General features: G+C 42.9%; 1 protein-coding gene across 1 annotated transcript in view; it reads left to right on the top strand.

Moving 5' to 3' along the window:
• scaf11 (SR-related CTD-associated factor 11) overlaps window positions 1-15,664 on the top strand; it is a 30,297-nt gene that overhangs the window by 8,722 nt on the left and 5,911 nt on the right. The window contains exons 2-14 of the mRNA XM_050036796.1: window positions 448-493; window positions 705-850; window positions 3,532-3,615; window positions 3,743-3,822; window positions 4,031-4,110; window positions 4,200-4,237; window positions 4,333-4,406; window positions 6,243-6,368; window positions 8,924-9,009; window positions 9,300-11,666; window positions 12,998-13,332; window positions 13,512-13,685; window positions 13,802-13,921. Of these exons, the coding sequence (XP_049892753.1) occupies window positions 475-493; window positions 705-850; window positions 3,532-3,615; window positions 3,743-3,822; window positions 4,031-4,110; window positions 4,200-4,237; window positions 4,333-4,406; window positions 6,243-6,368; window positions 8,924-9,009; window positions 9,300-11,666; window positions 12,998-13,332; window positions 13,512-13,685; window positions 13,802-13,921 (3,729 nt within the window). The 5' untranslated portion in view covers window positions 448-474. The remainder of the gene's footprint in view (window positions 1-447; window positions 494-704; window positions 851-3,531; window positions 3,616-3,742; window positions 3,823-4,030; window positions 4,111-4,199; window positions 4,238-4,332; window positions 4,407-6,242; window positions 6,369-8,923; window positions 9,010-9,299; window positions 11,667-12,997; window positions 13,333-13,511; window positions 13,686-13,801; window positions 13,922-15,664) is intronic.

Raw genomic sequence — 15,664 nt, forward strand, 5'->3', positions numbered from 1 at the left:
GGTCTGTCACTCAATTATGTCCATTGGGGAACTAGATATTTTAAATGGTTCGGCTCGCAAAAACGGAATTAAAATAAAACAAAATAAAATAAAATAATATCCTGCGCCCAATAATTTGGTACAGGGTCGTGCCGAACCGAAAGTCGCATACTGAACGGTTCGACACAAATACATGTACCATTACGGCTCTACTTTATGTGGAAGAACTGTTTTCAAATTCTAATGGCAGAAATAGCAATACTCGTTTGTTCCCAGACACATTGATGGAACAACATCACACTTCATCTCTTTTCTCTTGTGTCTTGTTGATGTTATAGAGAGATTTGATTGGTTGGTTTCCCTGTGGGCCAAACAAAGTGTATGGACATAGTGTATTTAATCAACTACTCCTCTCCTTTGCATTAATCTCACCTTCATCTTCATTTTCTCTGCTCCTCTGTGTTGTAGTGGTGATCAGGACAGCCCGGGGCGGACATGACTGGAGCTGGAAGTGGTGAGACTTTACACAGTACAGTGATGATTTAGGTCAAATGTTCAGATGCATGTTACATGAACTGTATGACCCATCAGTCGTAGAGTATCCATGCATCTCCACATTGAAAAACGTTAATCTTAGTGCAGCTTTTTTTCCCTGTTCATACTAAGTACAAAATATCAGATCTGAATCATAAAATTTTTAAAAACATGTATGTGTGTGTGTCTAGGCGGCCAGGGCCCACCGGATGGGACGGATGCTGAGGAGGCGGAGAGATGTCCTATCTGCCTTGGCGTCCTGGCTGGAGGCGAGCTCGCCATGCCCGACAGCTGCTGCCACGTCTTCTGCCTCAGATGTCTCCTCACGTGGGCAGAGGTGACACTCAATGCTACTATATTTGTGACAATATAGTTGTGAAATAGTGATATCAGCAGTAGTGAGTTGGTGTTTGGCCAATATGGACTTAAGAGCACAATCTAAATGAGTGTGAAAAAACAAAACTGTTTGTTAGAGCTAGTGTAGGCGGCTTATAAAATGGGTGAAATGCTGAATTTCTACAGATTGACACAACAAATTGAAGTTGTATGCAGGGTGCAAAATTCACTTTTTTGTCTGCCAGCCAAATAGTTAGTAAATGTTCAAATTTACCAGCCACTCATTAGATTACCATTGTTCTTTTAGCTGGTAAGCAAATCTACCAGCAACTTGCATATTTAAGCTGCATTTGGCCAGTGGATGGTATTAATTTTGTACCCTTTTTGTATTTTAATCCAGTAGACTTTTTAGCTGATATTGGCCTAGTGCAGAAAAACATGATTAAAATAAGGGATGTCCTGATCCAATTTGAAAGATAAGTATCGGCGTTGATCAAGACATTTATTAGCTGATGGGGATCCACTGCATTTAGCTATATAGAGCCTGGTCTGATCCTTTATTTTATGTCAACTGTCACTCAGGTGCTTTTTCTAGTGAAGCTTTCATACAAAGCAACGTGGAGTGCAACTGTCCCCAACTCTCCACTGTCTGTCTGTCTGTAACAGCCCCTGCTCCATAAACGACAGCAAAATGCAGTATGAGACTGTTTATTTATCTTATTTACCTAATTTATGTACACTCGTATCATTTTTCAGTGTGATAGTCTTTTGCTTGTTTTTCACCTACGGTGCGCCGTGATCACTGTGGATACTGTACTTAGGGCTGAGCAATATAACAACTATGTACTGATATATATTGATATGTACGATTCAGACAATACTGTTTATATCCATATAGGGTCAGGTTGCATTACATAATGCATGCCAGTGTGCATCTCTCCTCTCTCACACTCCACACAACTCCACCCCACTCACTCACTCACTCACTCACTCACTCACTCACTCACTCACTCACTCACTCACTCACAGTTTCTCCATTAACACTCTGAGAGACACAGAGCTGCTCCTCTGTTTAATCTGGCAGTTAATCAGTCTGCATTGTGACACCAGTCTATATGTGGCACGTGCTACGCTAAATCACTCTATGAGATGAATAAATGACCACAGTAGCACATGTGCAGAACAGCGCTGCGTAGGCCTGTCACAATAACAAATTTTGCTGGGCGATTAATTGCGTCAGAAATGATTGCGATAAGCGATAATACTGCGTAATATTGTGCTTTTAATACCATTTTTATTATTGTTGTAATTTTGCTGTTTTTAGACCATTTTTTAAACTTATATAATGATAATAAAGGCATACTGATGCAAGTCCACCCTTTTAAAGAGAAATAAACATTTATTTAACAAGAATATTTAGGAATGCAAAAAAGAACATTTCAATATCTGAAATAACACGTAAAAATATCGAAATAAATGAATACAAAAAAAAATCGACTGTCAGTCTCTCACTCTCAGGTGTGCAGTTAAGTTGGTCGTATTCACTCTTTTTGTTGAGATGGTTTTAAAACAAACCCGGCATACCGGCTCGTCCAAATTACTGGGCTCCCCTCTGTCATTTGGTTTAAATCCAAAACACTCCCACACAGGGGCCGTGGCATTTGTTTCTCTTATGCTCAACTCTCTGTTTTTTCTCCGCCTCATCTCCCCTCATGAAGATCGCACTGTGTGTGTGTAGCCCATAGCCCCGCCTCCCCGACAGAGACAAAGACACTCGATGACAAGAGCTTTCCCTCTGTTCATTACGCTAATGAACCAACTCACCTGGCTGCCAGACGATGCACGGCAGTGAGCGCTCTTGTCGTCTAGTCTCTTTGTTGGAGAGAGATGAGGAAAACAAACACACATGAATATGGCAATTAATCGTGGCTGGAAAAGTTACCGTCTCCCTTTAAATTTACCGTGCAATTAACCAACTTATCGCATATCGCCACAGGCCAATCCCTGTCTTTGCATTTTATTCTGATCACAGTCTGTTTTAAGTGCTTGTGACATCTCAGATGTGGCTTTGACTCGCAACTGAACATGTAGCCCACCTAGTAGAAAATACTGAGATATATATATATGTATATAGCGTGTATCGCCATTCAGCCTGAACATACGGAGATGCGCAGATGATGAAAATGAACACTTCACGGAACATAGTCTCGTCAGGTAACTCAGTCAAAGGTTGCACCAGAGCAACAGACACTGGAGTGTACTCTTTTAAAGGGACAGAGACATTCCCTTGAGACAGTGACAAGGCCAAAATGATTAAAGAGAGGGTTTGTTATTTCTATACGTTATTATTTTGTTAAGTAAACATTACAGAGCTATTGAGTTGTCAGGCACATATACCGGATTGATTTTTAATAACTTTAAAGTACTTGAAGTATGCACTGTGCAGCTGTCCTATCTAGGACAATAGATTTAAATTGGCAGATACTCAATATTAAATCACTCAGATTGGGATCAGGGGCAAGAAAATTTGATCGGGACATCCCTAATTAAATTTAAACATTTTCTATGCCAAAAAAATAATTCAGTTCTTCCTCCTGAATATAATTCATGTCAGAGTGGAAACGATTGTAAAACATTTAGACAATTGTTTCGTCTTTTAAGCTCTTTTAATTCACTTTAAAGCTGCAGATGGCTCCTTCCTGCCCGGTGGACAGAAGACCTTTCACTAATGTTTACAGATGGGACGGGAATCTCAGCTGTGTGCAGGTCAGTCTGCGCTCTACCTGTGTTTTCTCTGATCTGAAATCGCAGATTTATCTTAAAATCCTACTCGCAAGTGTCGGCTGAGGTGTTAAATGATGTGATTTTGATGCAACATTCTGTCTGTTTTAAGGTTCCCGTGAGGAAACGAGCGACTCAGCCTGAAGCTGAGAGCTGCTGCTGTAGAAACCCCGAACAAAAAGTCTGTCTCAAGTGAGTATCGGCCAGTTTTTTATTACAGGATCACAAGGTTAGCACTGAAGCAAGTCTCAAAGGTCTTAACAGAGATTAGAGGAAATACTTAATGTGATCTACTTAATCATTAATCAGGGAGAAATGATGTAGTAGCATCAAATTCCATGTTTGTCTGGAGTTTTTTTTACTTTGAAGTCAACTCAAGATCAATTTATTTCATTTTCAGAAGTAAGCCTGCAAGAAGACCAAGACGGCAAAAGGCGGAAAGGACGGCAGACGCCAAAACAAAAGGACTTGTGAGGAAATGTACGTTAACACTCCTCTTCCTCCAGAAATATCACAACCTGCTCACATTTTGTCAGCAAGGTCTAACAGACTGTAAATGTCTCCTCCAGGTAACGATGATGACCCTTCCTCACTGAGCAGGAAAAAGGTGTTGTTCATTGTCTCATGTTCACGTTTCAGAGTAATGTTAATGTACTTTTCTTTGTGGTTTCGTCTCATCAGCGTTGTGTGTATGTTCTCCAGGTGAGAGGAACAGAGTGCTGCACTTGGTCACCGTCTTCCTGTGTCTCATTAACGACAGCATCAACTCAGGACATGTAAGTCAGGCCTCCTTGTATGATGAGTTATGTTATGATGAATTACAGCCAATACAGTATTACAGTGGCAGTGTAGAGCTAGTTTCCAGTATTTTATCTTACCGAGGAGAGTTCAATAGCCCAGTTAACAGAGAGCGCAGTGGGTCAGAGGAGCAGTGCATTTATAGAAAGCCCCCTGCTGGAGTGCAGGGCACATTACTTCAAGTGGTCTGATTGTTTTCTTTCCTTAGAGCTTCATAGCAATTGTAAGCGTGTTTCCTATCAGTGTTGAAAATTAAGCCTTTGGACTCTAGGCTTTTTTTGGGGTATTTTTTACTGCCTTTACTTTTAAGCTTATATCACAGTCGTTATAAAGGCTACATACACATGCTATATCTTGTTTTGTTTTTTTTAGTTTTTTCAGGACAATCTGGGCTATCCAGATTTGCCATCATTCCATGTCCTTCTATGTGCCTGTATTTTATATTAATTTTTATATCAATGAAAAAAAAATCTGTGTGACTAAATTCTTACATTCTTACATGTATCTCAGCATAGCAAGTTGGAAGTTGACATATTCTGCCATATATGAAGAGGGGAGACTCTCTGGAATCTGGCAATATAAGAACCATGATGCTGGGACATTCTGTCACTTCACAGTTGTCCAAAACATGGTTTGTGCCAGGCGGACATGAGTGCCAGTATTTTTTCATTATTGCAAGAAATTCCATTGACTCATTCACAAGTCAAAAATGTGTTTTATCTGAAAGAAACATGCAATATTTACATCTGACATCATAGAAAAATAGTAATAATATTATTCCTCACTATATGAAGTGACAAGATCTGTATAATGGATTGTAAAGACAATTTTTTTTATTTTTTTTATTTTGTAGACAATCAATCTGTATTTATAGCATGATGGGATGACAGCACAATGGTGTGTGTGGTATCACTGGAAAGCTCTGGTCCTGCGCTTTCATGTGATATGCGTGGCATTTCTGTGCGAGCCTGCATTCGCGAGTAATCCATCCAAGAGTAATGTGTATGCAAAGCTGTATGAAAGCTCTGTTATACATAATTTTAGTGCAACTTTATCATTGTTTTTCCTTGTGAAAACATTGGACTACAAGTGCTTGGTCTTGTCGGAAAGCTACGCTTCCACTGTTTCACGTGATGTGAGTGGCTTCTCGCTATGACGCTTGATTGCGGAGAAGAACAGGTGTGAATTTGGACCCACTCTGCGTCATTCGGGCCCATAGGGTTAAGTAACCAGATTAAAGGTTTTTACACGCCATGGGTGATTTTTCTTTTTCTTTTTCTTTTATTATTTTGCTTGTCAGTATAATTTATCCTGCCTGTTTTCATTGAGCGGAGCACTAATTTTAAACTAAATTTAAAGTATTCTATTAATTGTGCAGCTGTAGCACATAGCAGATCCACTCCTTCTGTTCTTATCTTTCACAATAAAAGTTCTTATCTTTCACAATAAAACTTACTCAAAGCTTTTCACTTAAACAAAACTTGATAAAATAGCTTACAGTATAGTAAGCTATACTAACTAACAACAACTTAAACATAAATTGGCATTGCTGCCAGTCAGTCTATTCACATCCAAACCTGTTGCATACTGTTGGAAATTTGCATTGCTGCTGGTATAGTTTTGAATCACAGGTGAGCATTTTGCATTTAAGTGTTGTTTATGTGTCAAAATAAGTGTGTGTAAAAGCCTTAAATCTGCAGCGACGTATTCAGGAGTGATGTCAGAGACTTTTACAGATACAGTGTGAATGGTTCAGCATTAACATTTGGAAGTACTTCATAACTAATTCTTGCCCTGTTGTCATCCTGCTGCAGTGTGGAGCCTGTGTGGGTGACAGAGGACATACCATATGACACGTGGTCCCAACAGTGCAAACCCCAGGCGCAAGACTGTCCGTGGCTTTCTCCTGCTGCTCCCATCCCTGCTGGCGGCACCTCCAGGTACTGAAATCCCAACTGAACACTTCCATTGTTTTGTTTTTCCCCTGTTGCTGCTTTAAGTTATCATTCCAAGGCAGTTGTCTCCTTTATGTCCAGTTTAATCTAAGCAGAAATAAAACAGGCATAGAGAGACACATACAAAATATTAATTACACCAACAGCAGGAAACCATTAAGTCTACAGTCTTTCTTGCTTTGAACCAACCATTTTTTGTGGGCATTTGACTTAAAATTTCACGTGGTTGCATTAGTGTGAGTGCACGATGCGGACTGAAGTCTCTAACATTGATAAAGTGGCAGCTGACTCATTAATGGGTCATCAGCATTGATATACATCTATCGCAAGAAATATCTATCGTCAGTGCACCACATTTTTATAAACTTGATTAAAAAGGTCACATTTCTCCCTGCGTTCAGATGGCGCCTTACTCCATCTTCCTCTCTTTGCAGTTCTAGTACTCATACAACCAAAGTAACTACTATTATTAGGCTACTATCGGCAGAATCTTAGTGTAAGAAATTGTGATGTTACAGATTCAGTATTATCTGCTGCCTTATGATAATTACACAAGTAAGCAGACAAATGAGTTATCCTGTCACAAGGACTTTAATTGCAGTTGTGATTGCACAGCAAAGCGAAGAACATTTTTCACATTATTGTGACTGAAGTCATTAAGGATTATAGATGAACATTTTTGCAATGACTATGCAGTTGTCATAAATTGTAATCAAATCCATTAAACATGACTATTTAGTCACAGTATTAATACATGACACCATTCCTTGCTTTTATCAAACCTAACAGAGTGTGTATGGTTCAACTTTGTCAGAGGCTACAAAAGTATTGCATAAGCAATATGAAATACACTTCAAGGTAACCTGTGGAGTTTCGGAGCTGTACCAGTGCTATGGTTTCACACTATTTCACCGATATACAGGTAGAGCTAGTGTTGTCACGATACCAAAATCTTTGTTTCGGTACCAATATGAATTTCGATACTTTTCGATACTTTGCGCAATCTGTGCTCCAATAGGAACAAGAAAGGTGTTTGTGTGCATAAATGAGTAAAATAAATTCACTAAATTAATGAATTGAATCAGTTTCAAAGTACTGGTATTTTCCAAATGCAGTATAGTACCGTTTGGAATACTCTAGTACTGCGGTACTATTTTAGTAGCGGTATACCGTGCAACACTAGGTAGAGCTAATTTTCCAAGAACAATGCGTCATCAAAGACAAGGAAGAAGAAGCTAGTAAACAGCTCAGCTTTTAAAATGTTCAAAAACAACTGGCTTAGCAAATGTTGTATGAGGAAGAATATGCATTCACCTCACTTGTTAGACCTCAAGGATACACACAAGGAAGAGTTCTGTTTAAACTCACTGTCACTCACCAAAATGCATTTTTACAAGACACCTCCACAAGGCAGGGGTAAGACTGTTTCATTGGGCCCATACAAGCAACAAACTCCTCCTACCTCCGTACGAGGCAAAATGAGGCCAGCAGTGTGTCCCAAAGGTAGAATGAAACCTCGCCTGCTAATTTTATCTGTGCAAATTTTCTCTCATTCAGCACCACCAACCTGTTGTGTTGTGCTCTGCTTCTGTTTGACCAGTAGAAAGGCGTAACAAAATCAAATTGTTGATGAAGATGAAGATGAAGAGTGCTGTGCTGAGTTCAGGGTGACCTTTCAAAAACTATGGTAGTTGCAGATATGATGCTAATAGAACCTGTCTGCGGTGTTGTTACCATCAACATGTTTCACCATGGTATAAAGTAAAACCAGTATTCCAGCACATCTCTGTACAGTATGTGTTAAGGCTCTAACGGTTTGTGTAATGATGCCAAACCGTCTCAGTTCAGTGCACACAGACTATATAGTGTATACATTGATGTGCATAATGCGGAACCAACGTTCACAAGCTCAAGTTCCGCCCGAAAACTTTTAGCTGTATGTAATAAGCAACAGGTGCTAAGGGTTTGCACAATATGGAATTGAAGTGTGAGTCAGTCCCACCATGGCGAGCACAAATCAAACACTGGAGCTGAAAGACCTGCCTGTGGGTTTCCAGTCAGCTATAACAGCAGCAGAGAGAGAGTTGGGTGTAAGACGAGGATGGTGTGTTGCTGTTGCTCCACATTGTAGTGTCTGTAAATGGGAACACAGTCAGCATGTTAACACACATTTGACGACATCACCCAGTTGTGCTGACCACTGGGATGGGGTAATACATATCAGAGGATAACTGTGTTCAAGCAGCCTTTCGACACAAAAGCAGAAAGGGGTAAAACAATTCCTAAAGCAGCTGGCATTTACATTGGCATATAACTAAGGTGGAAATAATTGTAACACTCCTACTAATGCACAAGTTTTATTGTTTATCGTTCTAATTTTGGTATTTTCAATTTCAAATCATAAGAGATCAGTTTTATAGACAGCCAATTTGACAGTGACGTTACTGCGTGTTTCTCTTTTGGCATTGACATAAGTTTAACAGATTGTATGTTATCTTTGAGGGTAATTTTTTTGCGTTTGTATATTGTTTGTTTTACAGGCAGAATTTCCATCCCACTGGTTGGAGCCACAGCCCATTTCCATCTCCTTTCACCTCCAGTTCACTGTTTGGCCCTGGTCATTTCGGTGAGTCTTGTCTGGCGGGTTTAGAATCAGTTTATTTTTAATTTTTTAAATTAAAATCAAGGTTTATTATATGATAAACTGAGGTACATGTAACATTAACAGTTGTTTTTTGTTGGCAGCTAAATGTATATGTGGAGAATAAATGGTAGTAGTGAACAGTTTAACACAGAAGTTGAATCTAGATGACTTGATAGACTTTTTAATAATGCATGATTACAAGGTTTAGCAGCTTAACTTTTCTATAAATACTTAATTCTTATCGGGCCTTGCTTTTTTTTTGTTTCTCACAGTGTTTCAGGGTGTTGTCTGCGCCATCACGTGTCCCAAAGGAGGAGAGAAGAGAGGCGGTAGAGCTTCAACCTCCAAAGCTCCCACCAAAGAAGCCAAGTCTCTACCATCCAGGCGATCTGGACGCAACAGCAGATCCCAGGAAGAGGCTCCTGCAGCTGAGCCAGCATCACCGCCACAGTCCAGTTCATCAGACTCTGAATCCCCCACAGGCCAGTCCACCAAGCCGGGCAAGGCTTCTCAGGCTCCGGCCAAGCGGAAGGGCAAACAGGTAACAAATCGAAAGGCCAGTGGGAAACGGAAAGCCCCAACTAGGAAAAAAAAATCACCGGAAGTCGTTTGCAGCCCGGCAGCAAGTGAGGAGGAGGAAGAGGAAGAGGTTGATGGATGTGACAACGTGGAGAAGGAGAAGGAGGAGGAGGAGGAGGAGGAGGAAGACAAAACTGATCAGGAACTGGATTTGAACAACACAGAGCCACAGCAGTCTGATGCTGAAGGAAGCCTCAAAGACCAGGACGGGTTCACCTCCGCTGATGATCGAGGAGATGCTGAACCCTTCAGTAATGATGTGGGACAGGACAGTGACGAGACTCAGGAACAATCTAATGAACATGAACTGAAACTGGATGAGGGGGGCGATGACCTGTCTTCTTGTCCCTCAGACTCGGCTCCTAAAAGCCCTGGTTCATGCTCTGAGGGTGACCAGAGCAAGAAGGAGGAGGAGGAGCCTGCAAGTCCTGTTTCCTCTGGAGAAAAGGACTGTGACAAAAGGACTTCACCGTCACCGTCTGATTCTGAGAACGCTCTGATGGACAACCTCATGTCTCCACACTGTGATGAGCAGGCTGAGCACGACGATGACATGGATGTTTGTGCAGAGTCAGAAGATGGCAACAATGAAGATTCTTTAAAGGACGTGATGACTGAATCATGTGAGAATTCTCAGCAACCAGCTTCGCCCTCTGCTGGAGAGTCGGAGGATAATTCAGCTGTCCCAGAATCTAAAGCCTCTGAGGACGCTGAAATAAAAATGCCTGGATCAGAGGAGCCTTCAGATGTTGACAGTCCTGGGGTAGGAACCAAGGGTGACAGTCCATCCAAAGGCGACAGTCCATCCAACTGTGACAGTCCATCCAAGGATGAAAGTCCATCCAAGGATGAAAGTCTACCCAAGGAGGATGGTCCATCCAGGGATGACAATGAAGTTGTCCCCATGGACTGCAGTTCGCCCACGAGTGAGCATGGTGACAGTCCCATTGTGGTACTACCAAAGGAGAGTGCTGCTCCAGCTGCTGCCGAACTCGCTGCTTCTGCAAGCCAAGTCGCCAAGGACGAGAGCTCCAAGGACCAACAGGAGAGAGAAAGGAGCCAAGAGAGGAAGAATGGCAGGCAGCGGCGCTCTCGCTTCCACTCCCCAACCTCTACCTGGTCACCTAAGAGGGACTCCAAGCGAGAACCATCAAGACACTCACGCTCACGATCTAGAGAACGTGACAGCAGCCCGCCCTCTCGTCGCTCGTCCAGAGCTCGCAGCAGAGAAAGAGACAGGGACCGGGACAGTGAGAGAGACTATTCTAGGAGGGAACGTAGTCGCGAGAGGAGAAGGAGGCGATCCAGGAGTCGCTCTAGGTCCAGGTCACGTTCTCGGTCTCGGTCTAGATCACGATCCAGAACAAGATCATACAGACGAGGGCCCAGCCCGGAACGGCCAGCCTCCAGAGAGCAGTCTCCCCAGAGGAAGGAGCGCAGGGGAGGCTGGAGGTCCGGGCAGGGGAGTGGGTCTGGTGGTGAGGGACGGAGGCATCACGGAGGCGCTGGCCGCTTTGAAAATGGTGTGCCTACAGAAAGTTCCCCTGAACGCCAGGCCTGGTCAGAAAATCCAGACTGGGTTGTAGAAAAGAGTCGAAGTGATGCTGACAGCAAGAACCGGGACTTTGGCTTTAGTGGTGGCTCACGATGGGAAGATCGCAACAGTGGCGGGAACAGAGGAGAACCACGGGGCCGTGGGGGGCGTGGAGGGTTTGAGCGCAGTCGGGGCACTGGGCGGGGTGGAGGCAACCGTAGCTTCTACAACCAGCAGGAAGAAACTGCTGACAACCGCTGGCAGCCTAGAAGCAACTTCTCAGGTACAGGTAACAATTCAGGGAATGACGCGTACAGCCGCTTCAACGAAAACCGGGGCGGTGGGCGGAGGAAAGAGCCGGAGTCAGCAGAGTCTATGCTTGACCGGTCGGGCTGGTCATCAGCATCCAGCTGGGCTGTCAGGAGGACATTACCTGCAGATGTTCAGGATTATTACTCCAAGAGGGAGAGAGGAGGACCAGGAGGCTGGAACCGACAGGAGGAGGAGCAGCCGGCGGCAGCAGCAGGTCACAATCCTCCTGAGTTTCACGCCATAACTATCTCTGCGTCTCTGTACAGTTTTTTTTTTCATTGCTCCAAAAACATCACTGCTTGAGGAAATGGAGATGATTAACAGAAAGTAATGAATCAGCCAAATTTTCCTCTAAAATACGAGCAGTATTTGATTTTACCATTTTTTGTGCGACCTTCTGTGAAGTATTTTGTGGACATTGGTATCATTTATAAAGCCAGAAAAAAGCTAAAAAGCCTTTATCATTGCATAGGAAAAGGATGACGAAGACAAAGAACATATAAACACAAGACACAGGGCATTCACTGAGGATAAAAATGCAATAAATGAAATTATTTAGGGTGCTCTGATCTATTGACAACCGATTGTTATTGGAAGATATTTGTTCTAAATAGTTTAATAGGTGGTCTCTATAAAGGTCAATCAGAAAAGCCGATCACGGGGCGTTGGTGGCTTAGTGGTAGAGCAGGCGCCCCATATACAAGGCTGTTGCCGCAGCGGCCCGGGTTCGAGTCCAGCCTGTGGCCCTTTGCTGCATGTCATCCCCCTCTCTCTCTCTCCCCCTTTCACACTTGGCTGTCCTATACATTAAAGGCAAAAATGCCCAAAAACATATCTTAAAAAAAAAAAAAGAAAAGCCGATCAGATGAAGCAAGGCAGTTTCTCTACTCACCGCAAAAATGGCGTTGCTGGTCTGTCAATTCTACCAGATGTCTGGAATAAAGTATCTCTCAGCGTTACAAGGGGTCAGAGTTGGAGTTTACTTTTACTATGCCACTATAGAGCATCACATAGAAAAATGTGTGTTGCTCACATGTGGCTCCTCTAACCTGTTAATATGGATGCCAACATGAAAAGCAATAAGATCCGCAATGCACAGGTGCTGGCCTTGGCGTCAAGCCCCAGAATTTAGCACAGTATTCTTTTAAAGCTTTTTGATACTGGGTAGGGCTGACATACTTTGGCTAGTGCCTAATGGCACTGTTTTCCAATACCTAGCCCTACCAAGCGCCAGAACACACTCTGGCACAAACTAGACTGTTAGTAAATTAAGAGTGCTGTTGCAGTGTACCTTTTCGTTATTCAGAGCACCACACTCCCGTAATTCATATAGAAATAGAACTCTATTTTTTCGAACAACAGGGCTCTCATTTAAGTGTAGAGCGTCAGATTGGAGTTTTGAATGCTAATATTAGTCCTGGAGCAGCTGACAGTGTTGCCAAGCAGAGAAAAGCCTAAGCCCTAAGCTGGCATACAACTTTCATATATTCATAGTTGACAAATTCTTCCTGACAGGTTCCTAATTTTGTTTTTCCTGTTCTCCAGATCCCCCTAAAAGCGAGCCTCCTCCCCAGGCAGTCCCGGGCAACGCCCCTGGTAACGCTCCGGTGCCTGTGATGAGCGTGATTCCTCCTCCACTGAATGTTATTCACCATCACTACCCCATGCAGGGCCCGCGAGGACCCCTGCCGGTCAGCTTGCAGCCTGCAGCACCGTATGCCATGCCTCCTCAGGTCCCTGTGCACCTCCATCCTGCTGTACCACTGCTTCAGGTCCCTGCTGTTGGTGCTCAGGGCCTCCCGCCCCCTCCCCCACCACCGCCACCCATGCATCAAGGCAGCCAGACAGCAGCAGCTCAGCCTGATGGCTACACAACGCCGGTATGGTATATTTGGACTTTGACACTTAATCCTATAACCTCCTCAGCACAAGTCCTGTCTGAGTGTGTACATCCATTAGCATTTAAAGAGGCTAAAGTTAAAAGAATAAAAAAAATGAAATACACATGTACTGTTGTTAAGCAGCCCTCCCACAATCCTTATTCTCTGGTTTGCCCTAGATGGCGAATACAATGGTGGGTTATGGGAAACCTGGCCTTCTTCCTACCCCAACCAAAGCTGGTGTTGCTGCGGTGACCCATGGCCAGCCGGCACCCAGCCAGGTGCTGCCATCCTCCACAACTCAGCCCAGCCTGCATAACAAGGCTCAGGCTGACAGCTCCAAAAAAGAAAAGGTAACCTGCTGCCACTGGTCGACCTGTCGCTCTGTCACAAAACATCTTTTAGGGGTTTTGTTTGTCCATTTCTGTCACTTTGTTTGCAGTAATGTGATTTCTTCTTTCTGCTTTAGAAACAACAGATCCAAGAAAGAGCTATAAATGAAGTGAAGACAGCCATCAAACCCTATTACCAAAAGAAGGAAATCACGAAGGAGGAGTATAAGGAGATTGTCCGCAAAGCGGTAGAGAAGGTAAACACTTCTTGCTTTGAGAATATGACACCAATAGCTTCTTTGCATATGATGTCATACCTGGAGGGAAAGACTACCAACAGACTACTACAGCTGTTCCAATCGATCATATTGAGTAAAAAATAAAGGCCACTTTAAGTTAATTCAAACAGTGTGTAGATTTATCACTTCCTGCCCTTCATCTGAATTTTGCGCGTCATAAGAGTCGCATGGTTTCAAACAACTTATGGACTGTTTCCTTAGCCCCGCCCCTCCTTAGTTACTGATGCTATGCCTGTTAAGCTTTCTCACCAGTTGATGATTGATGCAGAAGTCATGGAAAACAAACAGCACTGTCTTTCTATTCAGTGTAGCATTACTTTGTACAAGTATTATAAGTGTGATATAAAAAAAGTAAGTCCAGACATACTTTCATACTTGTGGATTTTCAGTGTGTTTTACTTTTACAAAAGACAAGGCTACCTGATGTGTTTTGCAAACGCATTGGCCTAAATACATGGGACACGGACACAGAATGACACGTTTGCCGAAGCAAACCCGTAGCAGAGCGCGTCCGTCACACTCGATAAAGCTGCTACATTGACCCAAAAGTCACACATTCTTCTTTATTTTTATACAGCTGTTTTTTTTTCTCTGCAAACGGCTCCACGGCCCTCCAATGGATAAAAAACATAGAACTGTGTAAATAAACAAGTACAATCTGTTTTACAATGATTAACATAAATACCTCATTGTACCAGATGCGATGCAGCAGAACAACCTTGTGTGTGTTTGTGCATTTCACATTAAAATTAATCAAATCAATACATCCTGTAGTTAAAATGATCCTGGTAATTAATTGAGTGCCAGTTAATGTACCAGTAGTCCATGCTTCCAAACCCTGCACAACACTTGGTAAAACTCAATATGCCCACAGGGGCTGGCACGCAACCACACGCTACAAAGACAGAGCCTGTGTCACAGGTAAAAATAACCCTGCTTTGTGATGCGTTGCATCCATGTATCCATCCATGTATTAGACTTAAAGACCACCTTGGCTCACGTGTTTGGCTGGTGTTGCTGAGGTATAAACATCACCAAATCGAATAAAGAGCAGAGTGAAGCTGTTAATGTTAGCGTAAACTCTGATAGCATGCAGGACAGGCTCTGCACACAGTGGGAGAATGCTACATAATGGACGTGCTAGTCGTAAACAGCACTTTCCTTTCAGTGTTGCCTGTAACTCCACAAAATAATGTAGTTAATGATGTGCTTTGTGCTTTGAAGAAAAGGGCCGTCCACATCAAGAATGATAACTATAATTCAGTCAGGAACACTCCCATCATAGATTTAACCATATATTCTAACAAATGGAAATACAGTTATGCCTGGCGCTGAGGGCTCCACTCTAAAGATGCTCCCTGGACCAGACATGCAAACCAAAACAGGAAGTGCAATTCAGAAAACCACACTGGCTCTACAAGAACAAGACATAACATACCCTTTTAACCTTAAAGCCATGTTAGGAGTCTGAATAAGGAAAGTAGAGGCTTTGGTGGAGAAGGCAAAACTTTGCCACCACCAGCAGCAGCGGTGTGTGGCAGCATTGGTGTAGCAGGGATCAGTGAGTATGAGGTGATATTTAAATGGACTGCCTTGTTATGAGAAGGATTAGAAGCAATGATCCAATCAGCTGGGGGTGTATGACTTCCGTGTCTTCCATGAACTAATGTAAAGCTTAATGAATCTCTCTGTAAATCTGCT

Source organism: Epinephelus moara, chromosome 23 (assembly GCF_006386435.1).
Source record: "Epinephelus moara isolate mb chromosome 23, YSFRI_EMoa_1.0, whole genome shotgun sequence".
NCBI lineage: Eukaryota > Metazoa > Chordata > Actinopteri > Perciformes > Serranidae > Epinephelus > Epinephelus moara.